Source organism: Colossoma macropomum, unplaced genomic scaffold (genome assembly GCF_904425465.1).
Source record: "Colossoma macropomum unplaced genomic scaffold, Colossoma_macropomum, whole genome shotgun sequence".
In the NCBI taxonomy this organism is placed as follows: Eukaryota; Metazoa; Chordata; class Actinopteri; order Characiformes; family Serrasalmidae; genus Colossoma; species Colossoma macropomum.
The window spans coordinates 2,879,777-2,903,745 of record NW_023494801.1 but is presented as its reverse complement, the minus strand read 5'-3'; the positions used below and the strand labels follow the sequence as shown (position 1 = coordinate 2,903,745).

Genomic DNA, 23,969 nt, shown 5'->3' with positions numbered 1-23,969 from the left:
AATGGCACGAATCTCGTCAGGTGTGAGATCTGAGTAATTTAGCGATTAAGTCATTTGTTGTACGTTTTCCCTTTGTGTGCTCTGTGGCTTCTTTGGGTGAATGCACTGTAGCACGAAGACAGTAGATTGTCTCCAAAGATCAGGCGGAATTGATCTTATAAATATGTTTAGCAGTTGATTGCTTTTTGGAAATTATGCAACTGCTGTTGTCGTTTATTGTAAGAAAGGCATAGCATGGAAAGACAGAACTGTAGCTTTCTTTACATGGAAGTGAGACATTTTCTATAGAATTCACGTCAGAGGAGATAATTAAACTTCTGTGTTTATCTAGAACATACCAGTATGCCTGTTACTTGTATTGTCACGATCGCAGTTCATAAAGATTGTACTAGGCCCTGGCAGGGCTGAAATGTCTTAAATAGGGCTCCATAGATATGAAAATGTTGTGAGTGATGCAGATTTAAGAGGCTAAAAATATACTTGGATACCTGAGTAATTATATATTTGGGTCATTTTACAGAAACGTCCACTTTTCTATCTGTCCATAGGAGTCACTGGTGTTACTGATCCTCATCTGTGTTACACATAATAAAGGAACACCAGAGACATTTTTAATGAAAAATACATTTTACTAAACGGCTGCTACAGAGCATCAAACCACATGTTGTCAATCATGGAATATCCACTAAAATATGTAATTTAATCCATTTGTATTCTATTTTTTCACAACTACCTCAGAATAAAGTCGGTCACACCAGTGACTTCAGCTAAAAGCTTCATATGAAATCATGAGCTAAATGAGAAAATCTCTGATAACTGAAAGACACAGTGGACTCACCATGTGCTTTTCTCCATAGATCCTCAGAAAACAGGTAAAAGGAAGTCGAGTGATGTCATCAGTGTGACTTTTATTTCAGAATAAGAGATTTTTGTTACGCAGTAACACCAGTGACACGACTCCTGGGGACAACGACTTTCATTATATATTTTATGATATTTATTTGGCTTTTGTTTCTTTATGTCATTTAATTTGTATATTTCGTAGTCATGTATAGATTATTGTAGTTAAAATAGCAGAAAAATGTGTTTTTTTCTTCAAAATATGGCCTCAGCCTTCACACATGACTGTGGGGACGAGCTCTTCTGTGGTGCTTGGAATTCTATATTATTGATTTAAAAACCATTATTGGTAAATTGAGGCTCAAGAAGGTTTAATTGTTAAAATAGCTTATTGTTTTATTTAAAAATATAAATAAATTGTAACCCTAACATGTTTTTTAAGTGTAATATATCTGTAAACGCAAGGGACCCAAAAATGGATGTTTCTGTAGAATGACCCACTTATATTTTAGATTTCAAACTGCCACATTTTTTAAAACTCAAATAAACAGCATAAAACTCACTCTTAAAATATGTAAATATTATATAACAGGGGGCTAACTTACCCAGAATACTTTGCAGGTTTATTTTCTGTTAGATACCTCTCATTTTGTCGTTTTCATCAGTTCTTTTCAAAGAAAATGTTTTTTTGTTTTTGATTTTTGTTATGTTACTCTCATGTCATGTAGTTAAATTGGGTTGAGTTCCCCAGTTTTACAATTCTTTAAAGTTTTGCCGTTTGGTCGAGAGATGGCGAGTTTGAATCCCAGCAATGTTGCTACCAAAAACTATAATTATCTGCAATAAATTTGCCAATAAAGATAAAACTGTATGTCATCAGTATTGGCTGATCAGTGGGATCTAGACCATAACTTTGGGAAAGGGACTATGACTCCCTGTTCAAATTGTAACTTACGTAACTTTAAAACTGATTAGTTTATATTAATACGTATGTATTTTTTAGTACACATACACTTTAAAGTAATGCAAAGTATGTATACTTTAGAACTTCAGTACTTTTTTTCAAATATCAGTTATTTCTGAGAATATTTGGGAAAAAGTTTCTTCCAACGGTCAAATTGTTCCCAGTTAAAAGTGATTGTTGACTGGGTCACCAGCCTGGTTTCCACCTGCTTCAGTGTGATTTACTGAAACTGTCCTTGATATTTCCAAACTACAGGAAATATACAGTACTGTGCAGACGTCTCAGGCCATCTGAGAAAACTCAGTAACACTTTACTGTAGGGTATAGTTCATAAGGCTACATGACACCTACATAAGCTTGTCATGACAACCAACATAGACCTACATAAATGTTTAGAAATGCTTATTCCAATAGGCATAATTCGCTATGAAGGTTACATTTGCCAATTTTGATCAAAGCTAGTTAAAGTAGCTTTTATGACAGATGACGCCTATTGGAATAAGCATTTATATACATTTATGTAGGTCTATGTCAGTCGTCATGACAAGCTTATGTGAGTTGTATGTAGCCTTATGAACTGTACCCTACAGTAAAGTGTTACCGAAAATTCTATACATATTACATACAGCCAAACAAAAAAATCGGATTTGGTGAGAAAATCAGATTTAGGCCACTTTTACCTGCTGTGTAAACGCAGCCTTGTCGGTTTGGTGATGCATCTACAAATTCAAGTTAAGACTCTATTAAAATTCCACTTTCACAAGTACAGCAGTTGGCATTGATTACTGAATGTTGTTAAAAGGAAAGGTGATGTAACACGGTGGTAAAAGCGCCCCTGTCCCAACTTTTTTGGAGCAAGTTGCAGGCGTCAGGTTTACAATAAGCGTAGATATGCAAAAAACAGTAAAGTTAGTTAGTTGAAACACTAAATATCTTGTCTTTGTACTGTTTTCAGTTGAATACAGATCAAGAAGGACTTTGCGAATCATTCCTGTCTGTTTTTATTTACGTTTTTCCTTTTGTCCCAGATTTTTTGTACAATCACTCCTGCTTATGCTTCAAACTACACAGAAAAAGCTGCTTTTGTTTGTTGTGGTATTGATCTGTGAAGGACTGCAGCCTCTAATTCCCCCTTAATTATAAATGTCACCAAAGGCCCGCCTTCCCCTTGATCTGATTGGCCAGGTCAAAAAAATAGGCACTGTAGACAGCAGTGCAAAGTGCATCAAACAGGAGGTGTCTGGTGAACAAGAACAGCGCGCAACACGTGTCTCCCATTTAAAACAATAGAAAAATATACCTCGCTACTCAAACCCTTCGAAGGCTTTTGTGCAGTAGTGTATGCCCCCCCCCAGCCCCCAAGCACCCACACGACTGCCCGGGATTTAGTATGGAAGGCCTGAGACTCTGCATCTTTCTGTAAAACCAAAGCCCTGTGCTCACACTCATTATGCAAATGCTGAGGCTCTCAATAACAATCGGGTTATACTGTTTGTGTATTTCTGTGGACGCTGGTTGTGAATAAGAATAGTTTTTAGAAAATGAAACTGCCACAGGATCTCGAGCCATGAGTGTTAAGAAATAGCAATAAATTGCTGCAAGATTAGTTTGTCTCAGTGCAACATTTCAGCAAAAAATGATTGAAATAGATTGTTGTAATAAAAAAAAACTCAGAATAAGTTTATTAAGTATAATATGTACAAATAGGTGTTAAATAATATAAACAAATTTGTTAGCGCTGGAATTTTTCTTCCATCTTTCAGAATGAATGATTTATGTTCCGCTGGGTAACGTTTAGAGAAGTTAAAATGAACCTTTCAGTGAAATGCAAGTGAAATTGCTGGCATAATTAGACGTTATGCTTTATTGATTCTAACCTTCGCAGAGTCTTCTCAGTGTGTTGACGGCCTTTTTTCCCTTTCTGAGTGACCTTAAGTCCATAGGTCTGTGTATTTATTGACCCATTCGTATACTTTCCACCATCCTTAAAGAGGAACGCCACTGATTTTTCAGAATTTCTACTTAATTACATGGTTAGCATGTCAACAAAATCAGTCAGGGTGGTTTGGTGTGAAATGCTTTGTTTTAGAGAATCAGAACTGTTCACAGCAGTGGTGATAGAAATCAGATGTCCGCCTCTTAAAGCTCCCTCACAGGAAGTTATCACGTAAAAAGGTTATGAATTCACTGCCTGATGTCTGAGACATTGATTTACAGTAGTTTTGTGATAACGTTTGGGTCTAAAAAACGTATTTTGATCAATTTATTTTTAATCCTTTCATGGTGGAGGGATACAAGAGGGGTGTTCTAAGGCAAAATAGTCCCCAAAGAAAACTTATTTTTTCAGATTGACCATTATTGTACCATCATCAACGTTACTAAAAACTCTCAGAACACAAGTGTTGGTTTTGGATAGTAAATAAAATGACTATATTTGCATTGTGGACATCGGGACTCCTGGTTCCTATCACCACCACTGTAAAGAAGTCTGAGTCTGTAAGTTTCTCTGTAAATGAACAATTTCACATCAAAGCTCTCTGAATGAATTTATTTATATATCAACCACAGAATTATCCAGAAATTTTTGAAAAATTGGTGGAATTCCCCTTTAAGCTGGTAGCTGCCACCATCTGGCACCTGGTGGTCAGTGAAAGAAGAAGCGTCTCTCAGAGGCATGCTCCACGTCTAGAGGAGCTGAGGAGCTAGGCTCAACTCTCTCTCTCTCTCTCTCTCACTCTCTCTCTCTCTCTCTCTCTCTCTCTCTCTCTCTCTCTCTCTCTCTCTCTCTCTGCTAGGGCTGCACAATATATCTCTTTTTTAATGATCATTGTGATACAGGCTCTTGTAATAATAATATAGCAGAAGGCTGCAAAATATGCAGAACGCAGATGAGTCTCTGACCAATCACAGTGTCTTTTTTACTGTGTACTGTGAGCATCTTGACCTATCATGGTTCCAGATGAGTTTCTGTGGGTGTTTAGATGGATCAAAGTGTTTGTCATAGTAAGAATAATGCCGACTGATCTTTAACAATGATGCTTTTTCATTGTAAAAGGGGAGGGAAACGGGCTACTCTCTAACATAGAGAGGAATTCCACCAAATTCTCTGCATAAATAAGTCATTAAGATATAAACAAGGTCATTCAGAGTGGTTTGATGAGAAAGATTTAGCAGTGTTAACCCTCTGGGTGGCCCTGAGGACCAGTTTGAGAACCACTGTTCTAGATAAATGTACACCAAACTTTCTTAGTCCTGGTTGTTTGCAGTGGTGGCGATGGAAACCAGATGTGTGAAGAGGCTCTAGAAGCTCCCTCACAGAAATTTATTGATAGTTATGTAGTTATGAATACATTGCCTGATTCCCAAAAGGTTTTAACATATTTTTGAGAAGGTTTTGGCCTTACAGAACGTTTTTTTTTTTTCAGACCTACTTTTTACCATCATTAACATTTCATATAAACCTCTGAATGATTTGGCGAAAATATCTAATTGTGATTTTTCTGACCAATATTGTGATTATGATTTAAATCGCAATTGTATTTTTTATTATTGAGGTATTATTGAGGTATGGACCTTTTTTGGCTAAGAAGACCAACATATCGCTGCTGTCCTGACAAAACCTCGTTTTTCAGTCTTGGACATTCGAAATGCCTGTTGTTCTTTACATTGTGGAAAAAATTCTGGTTCCATTGACTTACATTAAAAGTAAAGTAGGTTTTTTCCTTCTCCTGTAGTTATCATTTTGGAGATATGAGGTTTTGTTCCGACAACAGCGATATTATTGTTTCTGGCTTGAACTGTTAACACAGTGTCAGTTATTTGTGGTTGTGATGTCAGAGCAGTTCACAAGCTCCATGTTATTGGGTAAAATTTCCATACTTTAAACTTGCATTGTGTCAGTGTTGTTGATAATAGACTGTAAGACTATAATAAAAATTTGCTGCTCTTGCAATTTTGATATAAAAATGGTTTATCTTTCAGCCCTAGTGTAGGTTCATTGGAGGTTTTGGATGGTAAATAAAAGGCCTATATTTGTGTTGTAGTCATGGTGACCCCTGATTCCTATCACCACCACTGTAAAGACATCTGATCCATTTCACACCAAACCACTCAGAATGACTCTGTTTACATCTCAAACACTGAATTATGCAGAAATTTTGAGAAATCTTTGAATTGATTTATGGGTGCTAGGACTCAATATATACATGTAAAACCTGAACTCTCTAATACAAAATAAGTAAAAACTGGAGTTTGTCTAGATTTATGCATTTAGGCTTAGGGCTTCAGTATTTTCAGGTGTGCGGTTGACCTGTCCGTGCACCGTCCACACTTGCGTTCTTTTCGAAAACTACTTTTACAAGGTTGGACACGCTTTACAGGACACTGGAAAAAATAGCATTTCACCTAGTAAAAACCGTAGCATTCTTTTCTTAAAGTCACCTAATAACGTTGGGTTTTAGATGCTATGCTACCAAGCTGGACTGTGTTGTTGTAGCTGATCAAATCTAAGATGATTTGAACCACAGCAGCAAATTTCCTATGATAGCCGCACTACACAGTAAAAGAACCTACATCTCATCTTAACAGTGTGGCCGTTCACATACATACAAATTTGAAATAAAAAACACTCTAAATCTATATTTTGGCAGAAACTCAGTTGTCCTGCTACAGTTTCTCATTAGTTCAAATGGGATTTTGCTGTTACGATGATAATGTCAGTTATTCTTGATTCAACGTTATAGTTTTAATATATGAGTAGGTTTAATCACAATACAGTGTTCAGCCAGTGTTTTTGTTCGTATCGTGCAGCTCTACTGTTTGCGTCACTGTTGCTGCCCACAGCTTTGTCGGTCCCATCTGTACTGCTGCAGGCTGGGGCAAATGGTCAGGAAAGCGCAGTGGCCTTACTGCCCCCACAGAGCCCTGCAGCCCTGCCCCGGCGCCTGCATTAGCCTGCCGACCTGTGTCCCAGTCAGGCACGTTCAGGCCCGGGCTGAGGCGGACCATATGCAGGCTCTCGGCTGCTCTCTGGATCGCGCGGGGGCCCTCAGGCTAACACACCAGCTGTGTTTTTGCGCCAGTAGCACCACTGCCTTCCTCCGCTCCGCCGAGCCTGTGTGTTCAGGAGGAACGCAGGTGATGCCGCGCTAACACAGCTTAGCCAGGTAGCCGAACAGTGCAAGTGAGATGTAATATCTCTCAGTATAAGATTGTTGCAGAAGTGCTGTAAGATTATTCAGTTATTTTGTTTCAAAATTTCTGCATAATCAAATGGTTAAGATGTAAACAGAGTCGGTCAGCCTGGTTTGGTGTGAAACGCTCCATTCTAGAGAAACTTTTCGTGATAGGAACGAGATGTCCAGCTCTAAAAGCTCCCTCACAGTAAGTTATTATGGTTAAACACTGCCTGATGTCTGAGACAGTTTTTTTTTTCAGAAATTTTGGCCTAAAACATTTTTTTAATCTATTGATGTTGGAGAGGTGCATGCAAGGCAAAATAGAAAAATTGTGCTGGTCTGAGTGGATCAGACACAGCAGTGCTGCTGGAGTTTTTAAACACTGTGTCCACTCACTGTCCACTCTATTAGACACTCCTACCTTGTCAGTCCACCTTGTAGATGTGAAGTCAGATAGCTCATCTGCTGCTGCACAGTTTGTGTTGGTCATCCTCTAGTCCTTCATCAGTGGTCACAGGACGCTGCCCACAGGACGCTGTTGGCTGGATATTTTTGGTTGGTGGACTATTCTCAGTCCAGCAGTGACACTGAGGTGTTTAAAAACTCCAGCAGCACTGCTGTCTGATCCACTCAGACCAGCGCAACACACACTAACACACCACCACCACGTCAGTGTTACTGCGGTGCTGAGAATGACCCACCACCCAAATAGTACCTGCTCTGTGAGGGTCCATGGGGGTCCTGACCACTGAAGAACAGGGTAAAAGGGGGCTAACAAAGTATCAGAGAAACAGATGGACTACAGTCTGTAACTGTAGAACTACAAAGTGCACCTATATAGTAAGTGGAGCTGATAAAATGGACAATGAGCGTAGAAACAAGGAGGTGGTCATAGTGTCATGCCTGATCGGTGTATATTCACCTTGAGGTTATAAGGAGCGTTTCAGCTGAGACTGCTTTTTGAGTGAGGCACAGCCAATCAGAACAGAGCTCATTTACATATATCTTAAAGACATAGCAACAGAAACAGCCTGTTGAGTACTAAGGGATAAAGAGAGGTTGGAAAATATCATGTAAAAATGAATTTCGACTGTTTTTGGCCCATAAAACCAAACAAACTTCTTAAGTGGACCTCAGGAGGACAGGAGAAATGTGGAATCTGTGGCCTCTTTAAAGTGCACATAACTAGCGCTGTCTGAAGCCAACACTCGTCTCAGGTTTTGGAACGATTGTGTGTTTTGAGTATGCTGTGGATGGTCTTCTTTCCGTTACGATGATGTAAAGTGCTGCGGACGTGTCACTCTAGTTGCATGGGTTCTCTTGCATGTGTGCACTGAGCTGTTTTTCCTTTCCCCTTCTCTAGAGTAGACCGCGTCACGCTGGTCAATAGTGTCATGTCGAATTGGAGTCTGTATTCAAAACAAGCCACCTAACGTGATTAAGAGGGCCGATTCAATCTGAATGCTTAGTGGGAATGAATGATTCATTAAGTTATTAAATATAGCTGCGAGCGGCAATTAAAAGGGGGCCAGGCAAGATGGCTGCCAACCTATGTCTCTAATTAGACGTAAGATTGGGCCGTGACACATCGTTTGTCACACCTGTGCAGTGAGTCATGGAGACTGGGTAATGCAGCAAATGATACGGTTCACGCTCGTCATGTTTGTTTACGTGGCGTTCAGAGACCCTGCTAGCACAAACTCAGGCCTGTAGACTGCAGCACTGTCTATCAGGGATGTTTTCTATTTAGGGATGTTTTCTGTTTATTCTATTTCTATTTATTTTGACTCATTTAAAACAGTAATTCGTCCAGGTTTGTGTATTATAGTGTGTTATAGTGCATTAATTGTTTAACAGTTTGATGTTTACTAAAATACACTACCGATCAAAAGTTTAAAATAATATTTTCAATGATATGAAAGAAATGTAGGTTCAGATAATTCTATAAAATGGTTAGACATAATATGTTTAGCATGAACTTCACAGGTTCCAAATCACTGGTAAGAAACGTGAAGGTGTAAATAAAAATAAGATGTGTCTAGAACGATGAACAGAGCTGTAGATGATTCTAAAAGCTGTACAACACTGAGAATTAAGTTACGATAAGATTAATATCCAGAATTCATGATGTTTCAGAAGTGGAGATCAAATTTCAGAGCCAGATATCTCGACAAAATTGATGTAAATAGATTATTACAGTATGTTATCATTTTATTCACTTTTTCAAAGTACTTTTGGTGAATAGTTTGTGATATTCAAATCAATATTGTGTATCGCTGCAGTCGGAAAAAAATCTCGTATCTCCAAATTTTACAGGGGAAGGAAAAAACCTACTTTACTTTTAATGTAAGTCAATGGAACCAGACATATTAAGTCATTTTGGATCGTTTCTGTTTGTCCTTTCATCATGAAATTTACACACAATGTAAAGGACAACAGGCATTTTCAAATCATGTCAAAACTGAAAAACTAATATTTGTTCCGACAGCAGTGATACATTACTACTGTGTATGAAATAGCAAAAATTGTTAATATGGCGTGTGGCTCCAAACATTCAAAGTGTAGTGTACATACAATAAAAAAGTGAACTGAATTGTTTTGATTCACACTGCGGGGCATAACCTAGCACATTTTGGTTTTTGCTTAATAATTTAAAAGTGTCAGCAATAATTCTTATATATATAAGCAACCTGCACATCTCCTCTACGAGTAAAAACTACCATTTTCTTTCCAGCACCTACTGTTTGTAAACATTTTAGCCAAATGTACAAATGTTACAACTGACCCTACAGGCAGAAATTGACTATAACAGACTGTAACAGTTGCTAAAATGTCTGGTAAATAGATGCAAACCCATTTAATTCAATTCAATTCTGTCTTATTTGAGCTAGATTGGTTTTCCAACCTAAATACATAAAAAATATCTGCATTAGATATGATTAGTAAAACAAGGCCGTGTCAAACATGGTAAATTTATTTTTAAAGTAGAACAGCTAATATCAGCACAATAGAACTGACTGTATTTTATTCATATTGCATGTATAGTGCGTTGAATCTGCATAAAAATTATAAAAGATCAGCAATTTTTTGAGTGTATGTGGGGCGATATGGACTAACCCCGAGCTGCGGAGGCTGTACTTTTTCCTGGTTGCTGTCACTGTGGGTATTTTATATGCTTTAAAACAGTGCTTATAGTCACAGAGAGAGAGATTAAGGTAAATTAGGAGCGAATTCTGTGACTTATGCATAGAATTCAGCAATCAAAAATGCTTACGATGAAAAAATAGGTTTTATGGTGAGGTTGTGCCCCATTTTCCACTAAAATTTGCACTAGTATAGAACACACTTCAACATGACTAAATCTTGTTAATATATTTTATATGTGTAGAAATTGTGTACACATTTTAATAAGTAAACTTATGCATCACCTTTGGTTTGTTTTGTGGCATACAGCACTTTAATGTCTATCATACTCAACCAGGCCAGTTTATGCTGCATAACATAGCACAGAGTAGTTTTATCTGCGGTATGCTTTGATTTGTGCCATTATGTCTGTATCCGCTGTAGTGTAAGGTTGAGAATAGGCAGAATAGGCTCTCACAGAACAAGGCCATTCCAGCCTGCTGCTCCTTGACTCGTGGGGAACAGCGAGGTACGCAGGGCTGCTTTAAAGAATAGAGGGAGCGTTCGAGTGCTTAGACGACAGCGTATCTTCCACTTTCCTATTGAATCGGCCCCGGTCAGAGGAGTGGATCGAGCTTTACCCGTGTGTGCTGTGCTGTGCCTCACTTCTAATTTAATCTCATCTCTCATACGTATTTATATATATATATATATATATATATATATATATATATATATATATATTTATAGCATTCCCCCCCCCCACATTATACATCTCCAACCCCCCTCCCAGCATGTGTGTTACTCTTCCATGTCGAGTGTGGGACTGCACTGAGAGCTCTGCTTGTGAACTGAATCCATTTACTGTAAAGCAACCCCCCTCCTTTACCACCCCCCCTCACTCACAATCCCACCCCACCCCCCCAACCATACGCCCATACAGCCAGTCAGCAAGCGGTATTGTGAATTTTATCTTCTCTTGCAGAAATCATTTCGTCCTCGTTGCAGCCGATGAAATTTCTTGTAACACCTCTTCAGGTAAAATAAATAAATATGAAAATGAATAACAGATCACCCTCACTTTCTTGATGCACCCACGAGGGAGCAGGCATATCCTTTTTTTATGCACCTCGACAGTGAGTGCTTTTATTGCTCGCCTCTCTTCTTATTTCTGCCCCTTAATTAGTAGATTTTTTACTTCTTTTGTTGGTTTATTTTTCCTCTTTTTTTGTTATTTTTATTATGATTCTGAATGCTCTTCTTCAGAGTGGAACAGGCTTTTTTAGAACATTGCATGAGGATAGCTGGCAGGCATTTGCACCCCTTTTTGCTCATCCTCTGTTTCCCTCGCCATTGGCGCTGCTTCCAACAGGCATGTGTCCCTTGAAGAGTGAAATGAACACGCTGTCGCAAGCTTGGATCCTGTGTGGTTTGTGTCTGTGTGCTTTTTCTTTTCGTCCCTGTTCTTCTCCATGTGATCATTCATTTGAGTTCTGTCCTTTAAGAGCATCTCCATCCGATTATACGTGTGCTCTGTTTGTTTTTTCATGGGCGTGTGGTGTCAGTGGTTGGTGTTTTTCAGGATGCTCGCTTGGTTTGCCATGTTTTGCACACTGGCTGTAGGGGGCTAGATCTCTGGAATGATGTTAGTATGTGAGCGGCTGGCTTCAGAGGCAGCTTATTGAAAGGGAATTGAATCTGTCCATCCACGTATTGATTTTGCGACTCTTTTTATTTTTTTTTTTCCACCAGGGGAAAATGAATATGCTAACAAGTCTGTAGTTTAGGCCGAAGGCTTCTTTTTGAAGACGTCAGCTGTTTTCAATAAAAACATGAGCAGAATGTGTAATTTGGACTTGCATATTGTTGACTAATTGTTCTACTTCAATAATTGCTGGTAAGCCAACTGGCTTTGTGGCTTGCATACATAGGTCATGAATTTTTATGGGCAGTTACAATTACGATTACTTTACAGACAAAATGGCCAGTGGTTGATTATTATTAGCCAGTTTTTTTATAATTACTAATATTCGTTTAACCCAAAGCTGGCACTTTGCAGGCTGCTATGAAACACAGTCCTAACAGAAGCACAGATGTGTGTGCACGTCAGATGAAGCATTCAGATTAGCATACTTTGTCACAGTGGTTATAATAATAATATATATCGCTGCTGTCGGAAGAAAACCTCGTATCTCCATTTTTGATGTTTTTCAGTTTTTGACATAATTCGAAAATACCTGTTGCCCTTTATATTATATGTAAATTTCATGATGATTGAACTGAAAGAAACGGCCCAAAACGACTTGTAAAAAATTCTGGTTCCATTGACTTACATTAAAATGAAAGTAGGTTTTTTCCTTTTCCTGTAAAGTTACCATTTTGGAGATACAAGGTTTTCTTCCGACATCAGTGATAATAGTACATTAGATGAGTCATTACCCCCTTTTGTAGTAGGGATCAGTTTTTGAATAAGTCGACACCGCAAAACGGAGAATGCATTAATGCATGTGTGATTGCGTTCAGATTGCATGGATATGAACTGAATGTCCCATGACCATAGTAAACTTATCAGCTTAACAGGCCTTAATAGACTATTATATAGGTTTTAACTGTATTTAACTGTATATCTGAGCTGTATTTACTGAATGACTCACTATAAAACTGCAACGTATGAAGTAAAGAACAAATGTATGTAGGACTGCAAATTTCAGTGAATTCTTTTGACCAAAAGGCAATGAGTCAGTGATTATGCCTAAAATCAAGGACATGACCCATCAAAACAGCAGTTATAAAACAGAAATGTCCAAATCTAAAAGCTGATTGGCCAAGGCATGTTCGACCTCATTGTAAAATACCTGATATACACACTTGTAAGCATATCAGCTGAATTCTGAACATAAATAATAAATAGTAAATGGCCCTGAAGTGTATTAAACATACCATATATAAGAACCCAGTTCTGAATATGTTCAAGATATGACCAAAAACTAATATAAAAGCTGATAAAATGACTGGAAAATATCTTGATGTTCTTCTAAAATTCTATATTCTAAAGTTCTAAAATCACTGATTATTAACTCCAGTTAAATGAACATCCTTACCGCCGTTGATCACACATTCTCTAGGAGAACACGGACCAAACAGTCATCTGCCTCATCATTTTCAGATGTTTACTTTAAATATGGTGCATAGTTGGGCTTGAAAGGTGGTCTTTGAACACTATAGTTTTAGCTACATTCTTCATTTTTAGGTTGAATCTAGTGGAACTGATGGCGCATTGCGCTCTCATGTGTTCCATTCAAAAACATTCATGAACTTGAATGACCAACTATTCAAATAGGAGCTGTTTTTTTTTTTATTAGAAATGAGATAAAATTAAAGTAACTGTTTGAAACAATTGAATAATTGTTTTTGTTGGTTAACTTTAATCAATTAATCTTAATCTTAAGGCATATAATTCCTAATTATATGTCTTTCAAGCTTCAAATGTTAAACCTGTCATAAGTAATATTAAATACAGTCTGGGTACATTACTGTTATCTTGGCACTAACATAACAGAAAATCCCCATTGCAGAAATTAGCATTATGTTCGCAGCAAAAAAGTGGAATGCTTCTGCATTAAATGCAGCTGTTTAATGAAATGTTTGCAATTACATGAAAAAAAAAATCAAAAGTCCTGAACTTACTGGAAGATTTAATGCTTTATTAATGTTTGTACAGGCTGTACTAGATAAAAAATTCAGACATTAGCAAAAATTCTCTAATTCGAAGTCCTTCTTAATAGCCAGAGTAGCAAAATTAACCCAGGCTGATGTGCTTCTGACTCTGATCTTGCACCCCTAATACAATTGTATGCAAATGATTTGGCACCCCTGATTAAATGACAGGTTATGTTGATATTGTAAGTGTAAATAAGTGAACACGTCCTCTACAGAGACACGTCTGCACATTTTAATGTACATTTGCAGTTTATTTGCTGAATTTAACATATGATAAAATGTGGACTGTGGAAAGGTTATGGTATATTTTTTTCAGCATGTTAAACTCAGCAAATAAATAGAAATAGTGCACTAAAAATAGCAGACATTTGCCTTGTTTGAAGTTTGCTCCCTGTAGAGGAGAACTTCTTTTCACAGATCAGTAAGACGTGTCATTTGACCGAGTGTTTCATACGACTGCAGGTACAATCATCAGCGCCTTTTACGCATAGAACCTTGCGCTAAGCGACTGGAGGATAGCCATACATTGTTGAAGGGAGCATAGAAATGAGCTTCCTGCGAGGAAAAAGTCGATACATGTAGAGAAATTGCACCATTGCTGCACATTTTCCAAAATAACGAGCGCATAGTCAATAATGCAGATATGCCCCTCCACCCATTGGAGATTTATTAAGCTGTATCTCAAGACCCAGATCTAATTTAGTTCTATGTTAGAGTAGCTGTTGTTCATTAGCCAACATACAGCCTACCAGGCTCATAAATCTGCTTTGCCTTCGACGGGTCTCAATAGACTGCGGGAAAAGTCGCCAAGTCTGCTGTGGCAGCATGAGATGAACTGTCAGAGACTCAGCTCTCTCATAATGCATATGTTTTTGCTGAGATCTGTAGAACATTTGGAGGACGTCTAGGCACTTTCGACATAGCGCCCAATTGAACAGCTTGCATGCATGATGTCTATATATTAGGGCTGCACAATGTATCATTAGTCAATCATTACTGCAATAACAGCCTTCGCAGTGCTGATATCACAGAGGGCTGCAGGCAGTTGAGTGTATCTGTGGGTGTTTTTATGAATCAAGGTGTTCGTGTAATGCAATAAAAGTATTATTTTGGTCAAAATAAGGCAGGCTAGTCTTTAACCGTGCCACATTATTAGTTCACCGATGTGCTTTTAATATATTGCGAGACACAGCACAATTGCAAAATGTAGCAATATAATTACAGTAGTACACTGAAAAAAGGCAATGGTTATACACCGATCGGGCATAACATTCTGACCACCTCCTTGTTTCTACGCTCATTGTCCATTTTATCAGCTCCACTTACTATATAGGTGCACTTTGTAGTTCTACAGTTACAGACTGTAGTCCATCTGTTTCTCTGATACTTTGTTAGCCCTCTTTTACCCTGTTCTTCAGTGGTCAGGACCCCCATGGACCCTCACAGAGCAGGTACTATTTGGGTGGTGGATCATTCTCAGCACTGCAGTAACACTGACGTGGTGGTGGTGTGTTAGTGTGTGTTGTGCTGGTCTGAGTGGATCAGACACAGCAGTGCTGCTGGAGTTTTAAAACACTGTGTCCACTCACTGTCCACTCTATTAGACACTCCTACCTTGTCGGTCCACCTTGTAGATGTAAAGTCAGAGACGATAGCTCATCTGCTGCTGCACAGTTTGTGTTGGTCATCCTCCAGTCCTTCATCAGTGGTCACAGGACGCTGCCCACAGGATGCTGTTGGCTGGATATTTTTGGTTGGTGGACTATTCTCAGTCCAGCAGTGACACTGAGGTGTTTAACAACTCCAGCAGCACTGCTGTGTCTGATCCACTCAGACCAGCACAACACACACTAACACACCACCAACATGTCAGTGTTACTGCAGTGCTGAGAATGATCCACCACCCAAATAGTACCTGCTCTGTGAGGGTCCATGGGGCTCCTGACCACTGAAGAACAGGGTAAAAGGGGGCTAACAAAGTATCAGAGAAACAGATGGACTACAGTCTGTAACTGTAGAACTACAAAGTGCACCTATATAGTAAGTGGAGCTGATAAAATGGACAATGAGCGTAGAAACAATGTTATGCCTGGTCAGTGTATATTGAACTGTAACAACTTAAAGAACCATGTGAATCCATACGTGGTTCTTTGCATTGTTTATTGGCTCATGTTTATGATGAAAATGCTGTTGTATTAAAGAACATTTTAAATTATTCTGTATAGAAAAATAACAACCTTCATAGTTTGTGGAGGTTGTTCAAACATGGTTCTTCACATCTCATTTACCTTTTGGAACTGAACCCTTTAACCAAAGGTGGCTCTGTTATGTCGTCACTCCTGGGAACTCTTTTTAGGGATTAGTATTTGGTCCATATCGTGCAGCCCTTCTATATTTTTCACGTTTCCCTTTCATTGGTGGAGGTTCTGGCGATTGCACCGATGGTCCTTTTTAACAAAAGCAAAACATAAACCTAAACATTCGGAGTGTCACTTCAATCGCCGTTTCATTACTGACTGCTCGAAAGGATAATTTGCCAGGCACAGGGTCCTAAGGGTCACCTTTTCAATCTCAGGGCCAATAGAGTGTGGGAAGTCCTGGGTTGAACAGTCGAGTGCATACTCATTAAAAGTAGCCCCTGTAAACAGAGATAACACAGGTCAAACAAAACGCTTGGCAGGGCAATGAAATATGAAGACAGGGCGACTGTATAGCGAATAACAATGTCCATACTAATCTGTAGTGGATTAACTTCTTAATCGCAAAGAGTGAGTGAATATGTAAATTACCTCATTTACAGGCTGTGCCCTGCCTCCTGATTGGCCCTTATCAGGTCCAAAAACACCATGCATGCATAACAAGGCTCAAAGGAGCAGATAATCCCGGTTATTTTACTAGCCAGACCCCAAGAGCCTCCGCACTCGCTCAATCAGACCTCTTCAGGCAGATCACGCACCTAAGACGCACAATTATTGTGTTATTTTTGTTTGATTGTTGTGATAGGGGTGGACAGCATGATCATCATAATAATAGCAGTAAGTCTTTATTTACAGGGTACTTTTTTATTTTTGTTACAAAATCTGAAATCGTTTTACACAGAAATGTAAATATAATATTAAAACTAACAGCACAAACAGGAGAAAATGAGTCACAGTACTTCTAAGCATATTCCAGCCTGAACAGATGCCTTTAATCTAAATTTAAAAACATGTCAAGCTTGCTTTCTATGCTCTTCCAGAGTTTAGGAGTTGTATGGTCTGTTGTACCGTATTAGTCCAAGCTGCACCCCAAAGTAAAAATACGAAAACAATTAAGAATTCGGAACTTAGATATTTTCAAGGATGATCTTCCACCATCTGAGCTGTAAGAGATCCTAAACGATAGCACGAAGTGGCCTGGCCGAGCTAGAACGCTCAAACAGATCAGTAAGATATGCCGTTAAGAGTTTTAAATGCCATAACCAAAACCTAGCAGTGTCAATGCAGAACTTCACAGGAAGCCAGAATAAAAAACTGAGTAAGACTAACATGCATTCAATAATAATAATAATGATATTTCACTCTTTAAAGGCAGATTGTCCAAAAATATGTGAACTTATTTAACATTACATTCATGTTATCCTAATGAAATACTGTTGATTTTTTCTGTAAAGCACAGTTTTGCTTTTTTAATGAGCCATTAATTACAAAAACCCACAAGTTTATTTTCTCCACTCGTTCATCCACCCCCTCGTAGTAAACTGTATGTTTAGTGTGTGTGCAGTATGTTTGGAAGGCATTAACTGAGTAAAGCCTGTACAGACAGATGAATGTGACTACATCCCATAGTCAAACGACTGCACATCAATTACTGGGACATTATTAGAACAAGCAGTGACCTTTTTTTTTTCTTTTTTGCTCCAGAGCATCTTATCATTTATTATAATTTTTTATTTATTTTATTTTTTTTAGCCCAAGCGACCCTTCAGATCTCGAATAGTAATGTGCCCCTCCGCCTGTTACAGCATGACAGCGAAAAGCCTTGTGGTTTCCTCTTCTGTGACTTCATCTGAATGTCATTCTGAAACACTAAAATCATTACCATGTATTTGCTTCTGTTTCTGTGGTGGTCTATTGATTTTGTATGGCTCGGGGGGTGGGGTGGGGGGGTGGGGGGTGTTCTGTTTATGTAAAGAACAGCCAGAGATGCATTGTTTTCTCCAGCGTGACGCGGTTTTTCTTTGTTTCCACAGTTACGGACGAGTTTATGCTGCCGACCCCTACAACCACGCACTTGCTCCAGCAGCCACATACAGCGTTGGTGCCATGGTGAGCAAACGGACCCTCTTTTCTTTCTCTGTCTGTTTCTCTGCCTCTTCCCGTCGCATCCCCTTATTTATCCCTCCCCGGTCCCTGTGTGCACTCGTCATGTGCTGCCTTCCTTTTCCCTGCGCATGGTTTTTAGCACAGCTGACATCTCCTCAGTTAAACGTAATTGAATTTGTCTCTTGTGCTAACGGCAGCTGAAATGCCACATTAATCCTCCCAGTAAACGTGATAAATGTCTTAATTTCTTGGCAGTGTAGTGCATGTTAGTTATTATATTTCTAATTTTGTGAATATCACCTAGCCGAGCGCTCCCCTTAATGGAATAATTAGTCATTTTGATAATTAAATCCATCACCTAAGTGGTGCTGTAGCAACAGCTAAAAGGGGGAAAGAGCAGGAGAGAGGGTAGAGAGAAAGGAGCACGAGGAAGGCCGGCTGAGGGCCAGAGGCTCCGAACGGTGGCAGCGGTACCAGCTAGCAGCCTGCAAGTCCATCATGAGGAGATTTATAATGCCTTTTATTAAGCACAGACCATCGTGATGCATGGATGCCATAAATAAATGTGAAATGCAGAATGATCTCTGGGACTTTTTGTACTCTTTAACCCTTGGGAGTCACAGTTATTGCCTGTGTGTTGTAATTTGGTGTTAATTATACTTGTAGCTCATTAAAACAAGCAAAAAAAGTATGGAAGATGTGAATCTAGAGCAAGTTCATTTTTTTATATCAAAGCAAACAGAAAAAGGTCAGAAGTGCAGACATACATCACTATTCAAGTTTGGAATCACTGTTTTCAATAATACTAAACCAGTTTTGTTTTCGGGTACATGTATAAAATGATTCTAATATGATGGTAATAATACTAATATTAATAATAATAATAATAATGCATTTTATTTATATAGCACACTTTTCATGACAACATCAACTCATGGTGCTTTACAGAAAAATAAAACAAAATTCATAAAACAGATCTAAAACGGAGACACTTAAGATTCTACCTAAAAAGGCACAGAATGTCTTAAAACAAAACAAAATCCATAAAACACATTTAAAAGAAAATTTCACAAAATTATACATAAAAGATCCAGAGTTCACAAACAAAGCAGAATAATTCATGAAAACACGTCTAAAAAGAAAAGTCTTAAAATTCTTATTATGATAAGAGACCCAGAATTACTTAAAACAAAAACAAGACTGAATTTATAGAAACACGTCTGAAAAGAAAAGTCTTAAGATTCTTTTTAAAAGGAGATAAAGAAGCAGAATTTCTTAGAGACTCAGAAAGCTCGTTCCCTAATCATGGACCCAATATACTAAAAGCACGATCGCCCATGCAGCATGACTTTGAACGTGGAACACGGTACTGTTCTATAGATTTCAGTTTGTGGGAATCTGTAAAAGGGATATTTTCGTATGAAATGCGCAGAGCTGTAGGTGAAGCTGTAATACTTCAGAAATCTGTAGAGCTTCAGGCTTAAGAACTTAAAATGAAATTAATATTTAGACTCATATTTAAATAGCGGTGACCAAATCTCACTGACCAAACAGTTATTCATAGTTGTTTTATGGCAAGAAATTACTGTAAATAGATATTTACAGTTGTTTGGTACAGTTGTACCAAAATCTTGGTATCTAGTTTATAACATTTCAGTCTACTGAATTCATTGAATAACAATTACTAAGCGGTTACAAACGTTTGAATAGTATAGTGTAAATCAAATGTAAATGTAAATAATTATAACTATATAATAAAATGTGTCATTGTTTACATATAAATTGTTATAGTGCTACCCTTACTCGCCATAGTCACTAAAACGCGAGGCTTAAGTCAGTTAGTTCCATGTTTTTATTATGTGTTGCATTCAAATGTTATTAACAGTAGATAACAACACTATTCCTTCAGTGAATACAATGGAAAGTTTTCAAAGACACTTAATTTAATCAGTGGTGAACCGTGACTGTTAGCTAGGGCTTCAAATCAGACCATAAATATCAAAAATCGGTGAAAACATGAGGAAAAAACCCATCTCTGCTATAGATTTCTCTCTGGAAATTGATCCAATTATATCCAAAACGTGATCGGTTGATTTTCTGTGACTACAAAACTACACTGATAGTTAATCTAATGTGTTAGGACTTCTCTTCAGCTCCTGAAGTCCCTAACCAGTAGGAGAGCTGTACCTATCTAGATACCACAGACAAAAGCAATTCCTGGTTGGCCAATTTTCTACTGGGAATTTCAGGAATTTAACCCTTTCATTTTTATCCAAAACTTAACAATGGGACGAGTTTAAATATGAGCAGGACTCTGTCTCAGAAATCGTTAGGCCTTCTCTGAAGAAGCTTCTCCTCTGAATTTATTCCATTTTTCCATTTTTTTCTCTGAAGTCATCAAGTGAGCAAAGGTATTTCCATCTTCCTGGTACAGCTGTTGCTTAGTGACTTTGGTTTCCGTGGCTACAGCGTTAACACAGCTTTATTTCAGGTCACCAAAGCCTTCCCTCCATCAGTGCCCCTAATAACTCGACTTCTAAGGGTTAAAAAGCTCATCTGTGTTGTCTTCTGCCTCCTCGCTCACTTGTTTTGCTTTTTTTTTTTAAGTAGCTAAATTCATTTCTCCTGGCATGCGGCGTCTTGGTGTGCTTGCTGCATGAGGATGGTGATTGGTTCCGTCTGGGGGTATGTACAGGAAATGAGAAGGAAGTTAGCGTGTGTCGTTCGAACTACGACGATTAAAAGCGTTTGCACCCGTGACTTCTCTCCCTCCGCAGAACGCTTTCGCGCCCCTGACCGATGCCAAGACCAGGAGTCACGCGGACGATGTGGGTCTTGTTCTTTCTTCATTGCAGGCTAGTATATACCGAGGTGGATACAGTCGTTTCGCTCCATACTAAGAAAAAAAACAACACAAAACCAACAAAAAACACTAATGAGAATCTTCCTGTGGGGTAAAGAGAGAATAATTCAGAGGCCTGGGTATTGCAATACATGCAGTAGTGCATCATTTTGGCATCTCTTAAGAGAGAGGACAAAAATGGATATTTTTCATCTTATACCTCAGATATTTTGTGCTGTGTATTTTAATATTGTGGGTTTTTAATTTCTAAAGATTACATAGATTGTTGGCTGTAGAGGTTTCTGTGGTGATCTAGAGAGCTGCTAGATTTTAAAAAGAAGAAAAAAAAACACTTAAAGATACAAATTGTTAGGGCTTTATCATGTAAATGAATTATGTATGATAAATATTAAGTCCCTTGGGGTTATCATATTTTGTAAGAGTGTAAGTGACTACAAGTGCTTTTTTTGTTCGTTTTTTTTGTTGGTGCTTTTTTGATTTCTGGGGGTTTTTTTGGGTCGTTTGTGGTTTCCATGCCTGAAAGAAAGAAAGAGAGAGAGAGAGAGAGAGAGAGAGGGACAGGAAGGTAGACGGTAGGTGAGTGTAGACGCCCGCATCTCAGCGGCGGGCAGCAGAGGTGGGCCCGAGGGAAGCCAGCGCACCGTGGTGGTGCGAAGACAGGAAAGAAACCACTGAGGCATTGATTATTTCAGCCGTCTGATATCAGTCATCACTCAAAGCCAAAGTTTACGTTCCTGGGATGTTCTACGTGTTCGGAATTTTACATAGCGGCTCTTAGAAAAACTCCACAAAACTTCACCGTGACAGTATTTTACTGTTTACCTATTATCTAGTACGTAGGTCAGGCCCTTAACTAGTTGATGCCAACCACAAGATGTTCTTTTTATATTACGGTACTTCCAGTATATCGATTGATATAATTGCTGACTTTTATATTACGGGAGAGATGAATAAGTAAAAAAATAAAAATAAAAAAAATTAAAAAGACGGCGAAAGTGGCGCCGTTTATATTTTCTGTTTTTTTTGTTTTCCTTTCTTTTATTTCATTTTTTTTTTTCGAAAGTAATGAAAACTATGATTATTTGTACCGGATGAAAGTGAAAAAAAAAAATAATAATAATAAACCAACAGTGTATTAAATTTGATCTGTTCAGTGGAAATGTTCTCTTATACGAAATACACAGCTGTGTAATGTTTTAGAATTAGTGTGGTAGACCAACTGTTAGAGAAAGGTGTCTCATTTTTTATGGAATCATACTCAGATTTATATCAACACTTTACAAGTAATGCAATCATTATGTAGATATGATCATAGTATTTTTGTCAACTGTACTATTTTGCACACACGACCTGCAGTTTTTTCATCACTTCTCAGCTCGTGGGACATTACATCGTCTGTTGTTTGCTTTTTTGATTTTTTTTTGTTTTGTTTTGTTTTGTTTTGTTTTTTTGTTTATTTGCTTTGCCTCGTTTTAGTTTTGATATCATTTTTAATGTGACATCCTTTGTAATATTATTTTCTAGAAACACAGCCTTTACACTTTGAAACTGTTTGATTATCGAGAAACTGAGAAATATAGGACTTGTGAAAAAGATATCTATATGTAAATATGAATAATGATAAATATGTCATTTACAAGTGCTACACAAACAAGCCGTCCAGGTGTCCTTGAAGAGTGGCGGCTTGTGCTGTGCATTCGCGAAGAACTTCCCTTCATGTTGTTTACAGTATACCTACTTAGAGGTGTTTGTCACATATCTCATTTTTGTTTCTTTTTTTTTTTGGGTTCCTTTTTTGTATTTATAAAAAATGTTAAAATACATAAAATACAACAAAAACAGCAGCTTAAATTTATCCAGCTGCAAATATCCTCTTGTGTACTGTGTGTCCTACCACACAACTGGGCAAAAATATCGTATCCACTGCTGTAACTCTGCTATACTTTCTGCTTCCAGTAGGTGTTGTGAACAGGCCTTCTCCTTGTCATTGTATGTGCATGCACTATGATCCGCATAACAGTAACCATCAATAAAGTTTCTCAAGATAAGGAGAAATTGTGGTGGCCTATTTTAATTCCTTCGCTATTCTCATAAAGTGGTATATGTTGCCGAGTGGATCGTGTTTCCCAGTGATGGAGTGCGTTTTTCCCTCTGATTTGATTTACCTGAGTTAAATTGCGTTTAAAGGCACGAGGCAAAGGGGAAGCGATCATCTCCGAGGAGCCGGAATAAAATTGATGCCTCCAGGACTGAGGCGCTCATCCCTCAGGTTCAAACGCGCTGCCTCCACGGCGAGGATGTGGAGGCGAGAAGAAACCCCACAATCTGATAAACTTCCAGCACACAAAGGTTATGAAACATATCTCCAGCCAGATATAGTTTGAGAATGAGAAAGCTCATAAAAACAGCCATCCGATGGGTGGGATGTGATTTCGGCCTATTTGAGTACTTAAATAGAGAGGATTTTTTTTGTGACGTGAATGAAATATACTGCCTCGGAACTGTGATCGTTTGTGGAAAAGGTTTTTTCAAAATGTTTGCATAATTCAGTGTGTGAGATGTAAACAGAGAGATTCAGAGTGGTTTGGTGTGAAATGGTTACGATGTCTTTACAGTGGTGGTGATAGGAACCAGGGGTCGCCATGACTACAACACAAATATAGACATTTTATTTACTATCCAGAACCACCAGTGAACCTACACGAGTCTTCTGAGTTTATATATGGAATGATGATGATGATAAAATGTGATAAATCTGGAAAAAAAGAAAGAATTGTCTTACAATGACCTGAATAAGCTTAACAGGCAGTATTCATAGCCATTTAATGTAATACCTTTCTGTGAGGAAGCTTTTAGAGCAGAGGTCACTAATAGGCGGACCGCGGTCCAAGTCCGGACCCAGACTCTGTCCTATGCGGAGCTGAACCCTATAACCGATAAACTATGGAGAATTATTTAATTTTGACGGGGTGGTCCTA

The 23,969-nt window shown here is 38.3% G+C and overlaps 1 protein-coding gene across 5 annotated transcripts in view; it reads left to right on the top strand.

Annotated features, from left to right (window-relative positions):
• rbfox1 (RNA binding fox-1 homolog 1) overlaps nucleotides 1–23,046 on the top strand; it is a 133,013-nt gene extending 109,967 nt beyond the window's left edge. For 4 of the 5 annotated variants that reach the window (XM_036589391.1, XM_036589390.1, XM_036589393.1 and 1 more), the window contains 2 exons: nucleotides 18,056–18,131; nucleotides 20,906–23,046. In XM_036589391.1, the coding sequence (XP_036445284.1) occupies nucleotides 18,056–18,131; nucleotides 20,906–21,028 (199 nt within the window). In that variant the 3' untranslated portion in view covers nucleotides 21,029–23,046. Of the gene's footprint in view, nucleotides 1–11,089; nucleotides 11,143–18,055; nucleotides 18,132–20,905 lie in introns of all 5 variants that reach the window. The other variant, XM_036589392.1, reaches the window with a different exon arrangement.
• The last annotated feature ends 923 nt before the right edge of the window (nucleotides 23,047–23,969 follow it).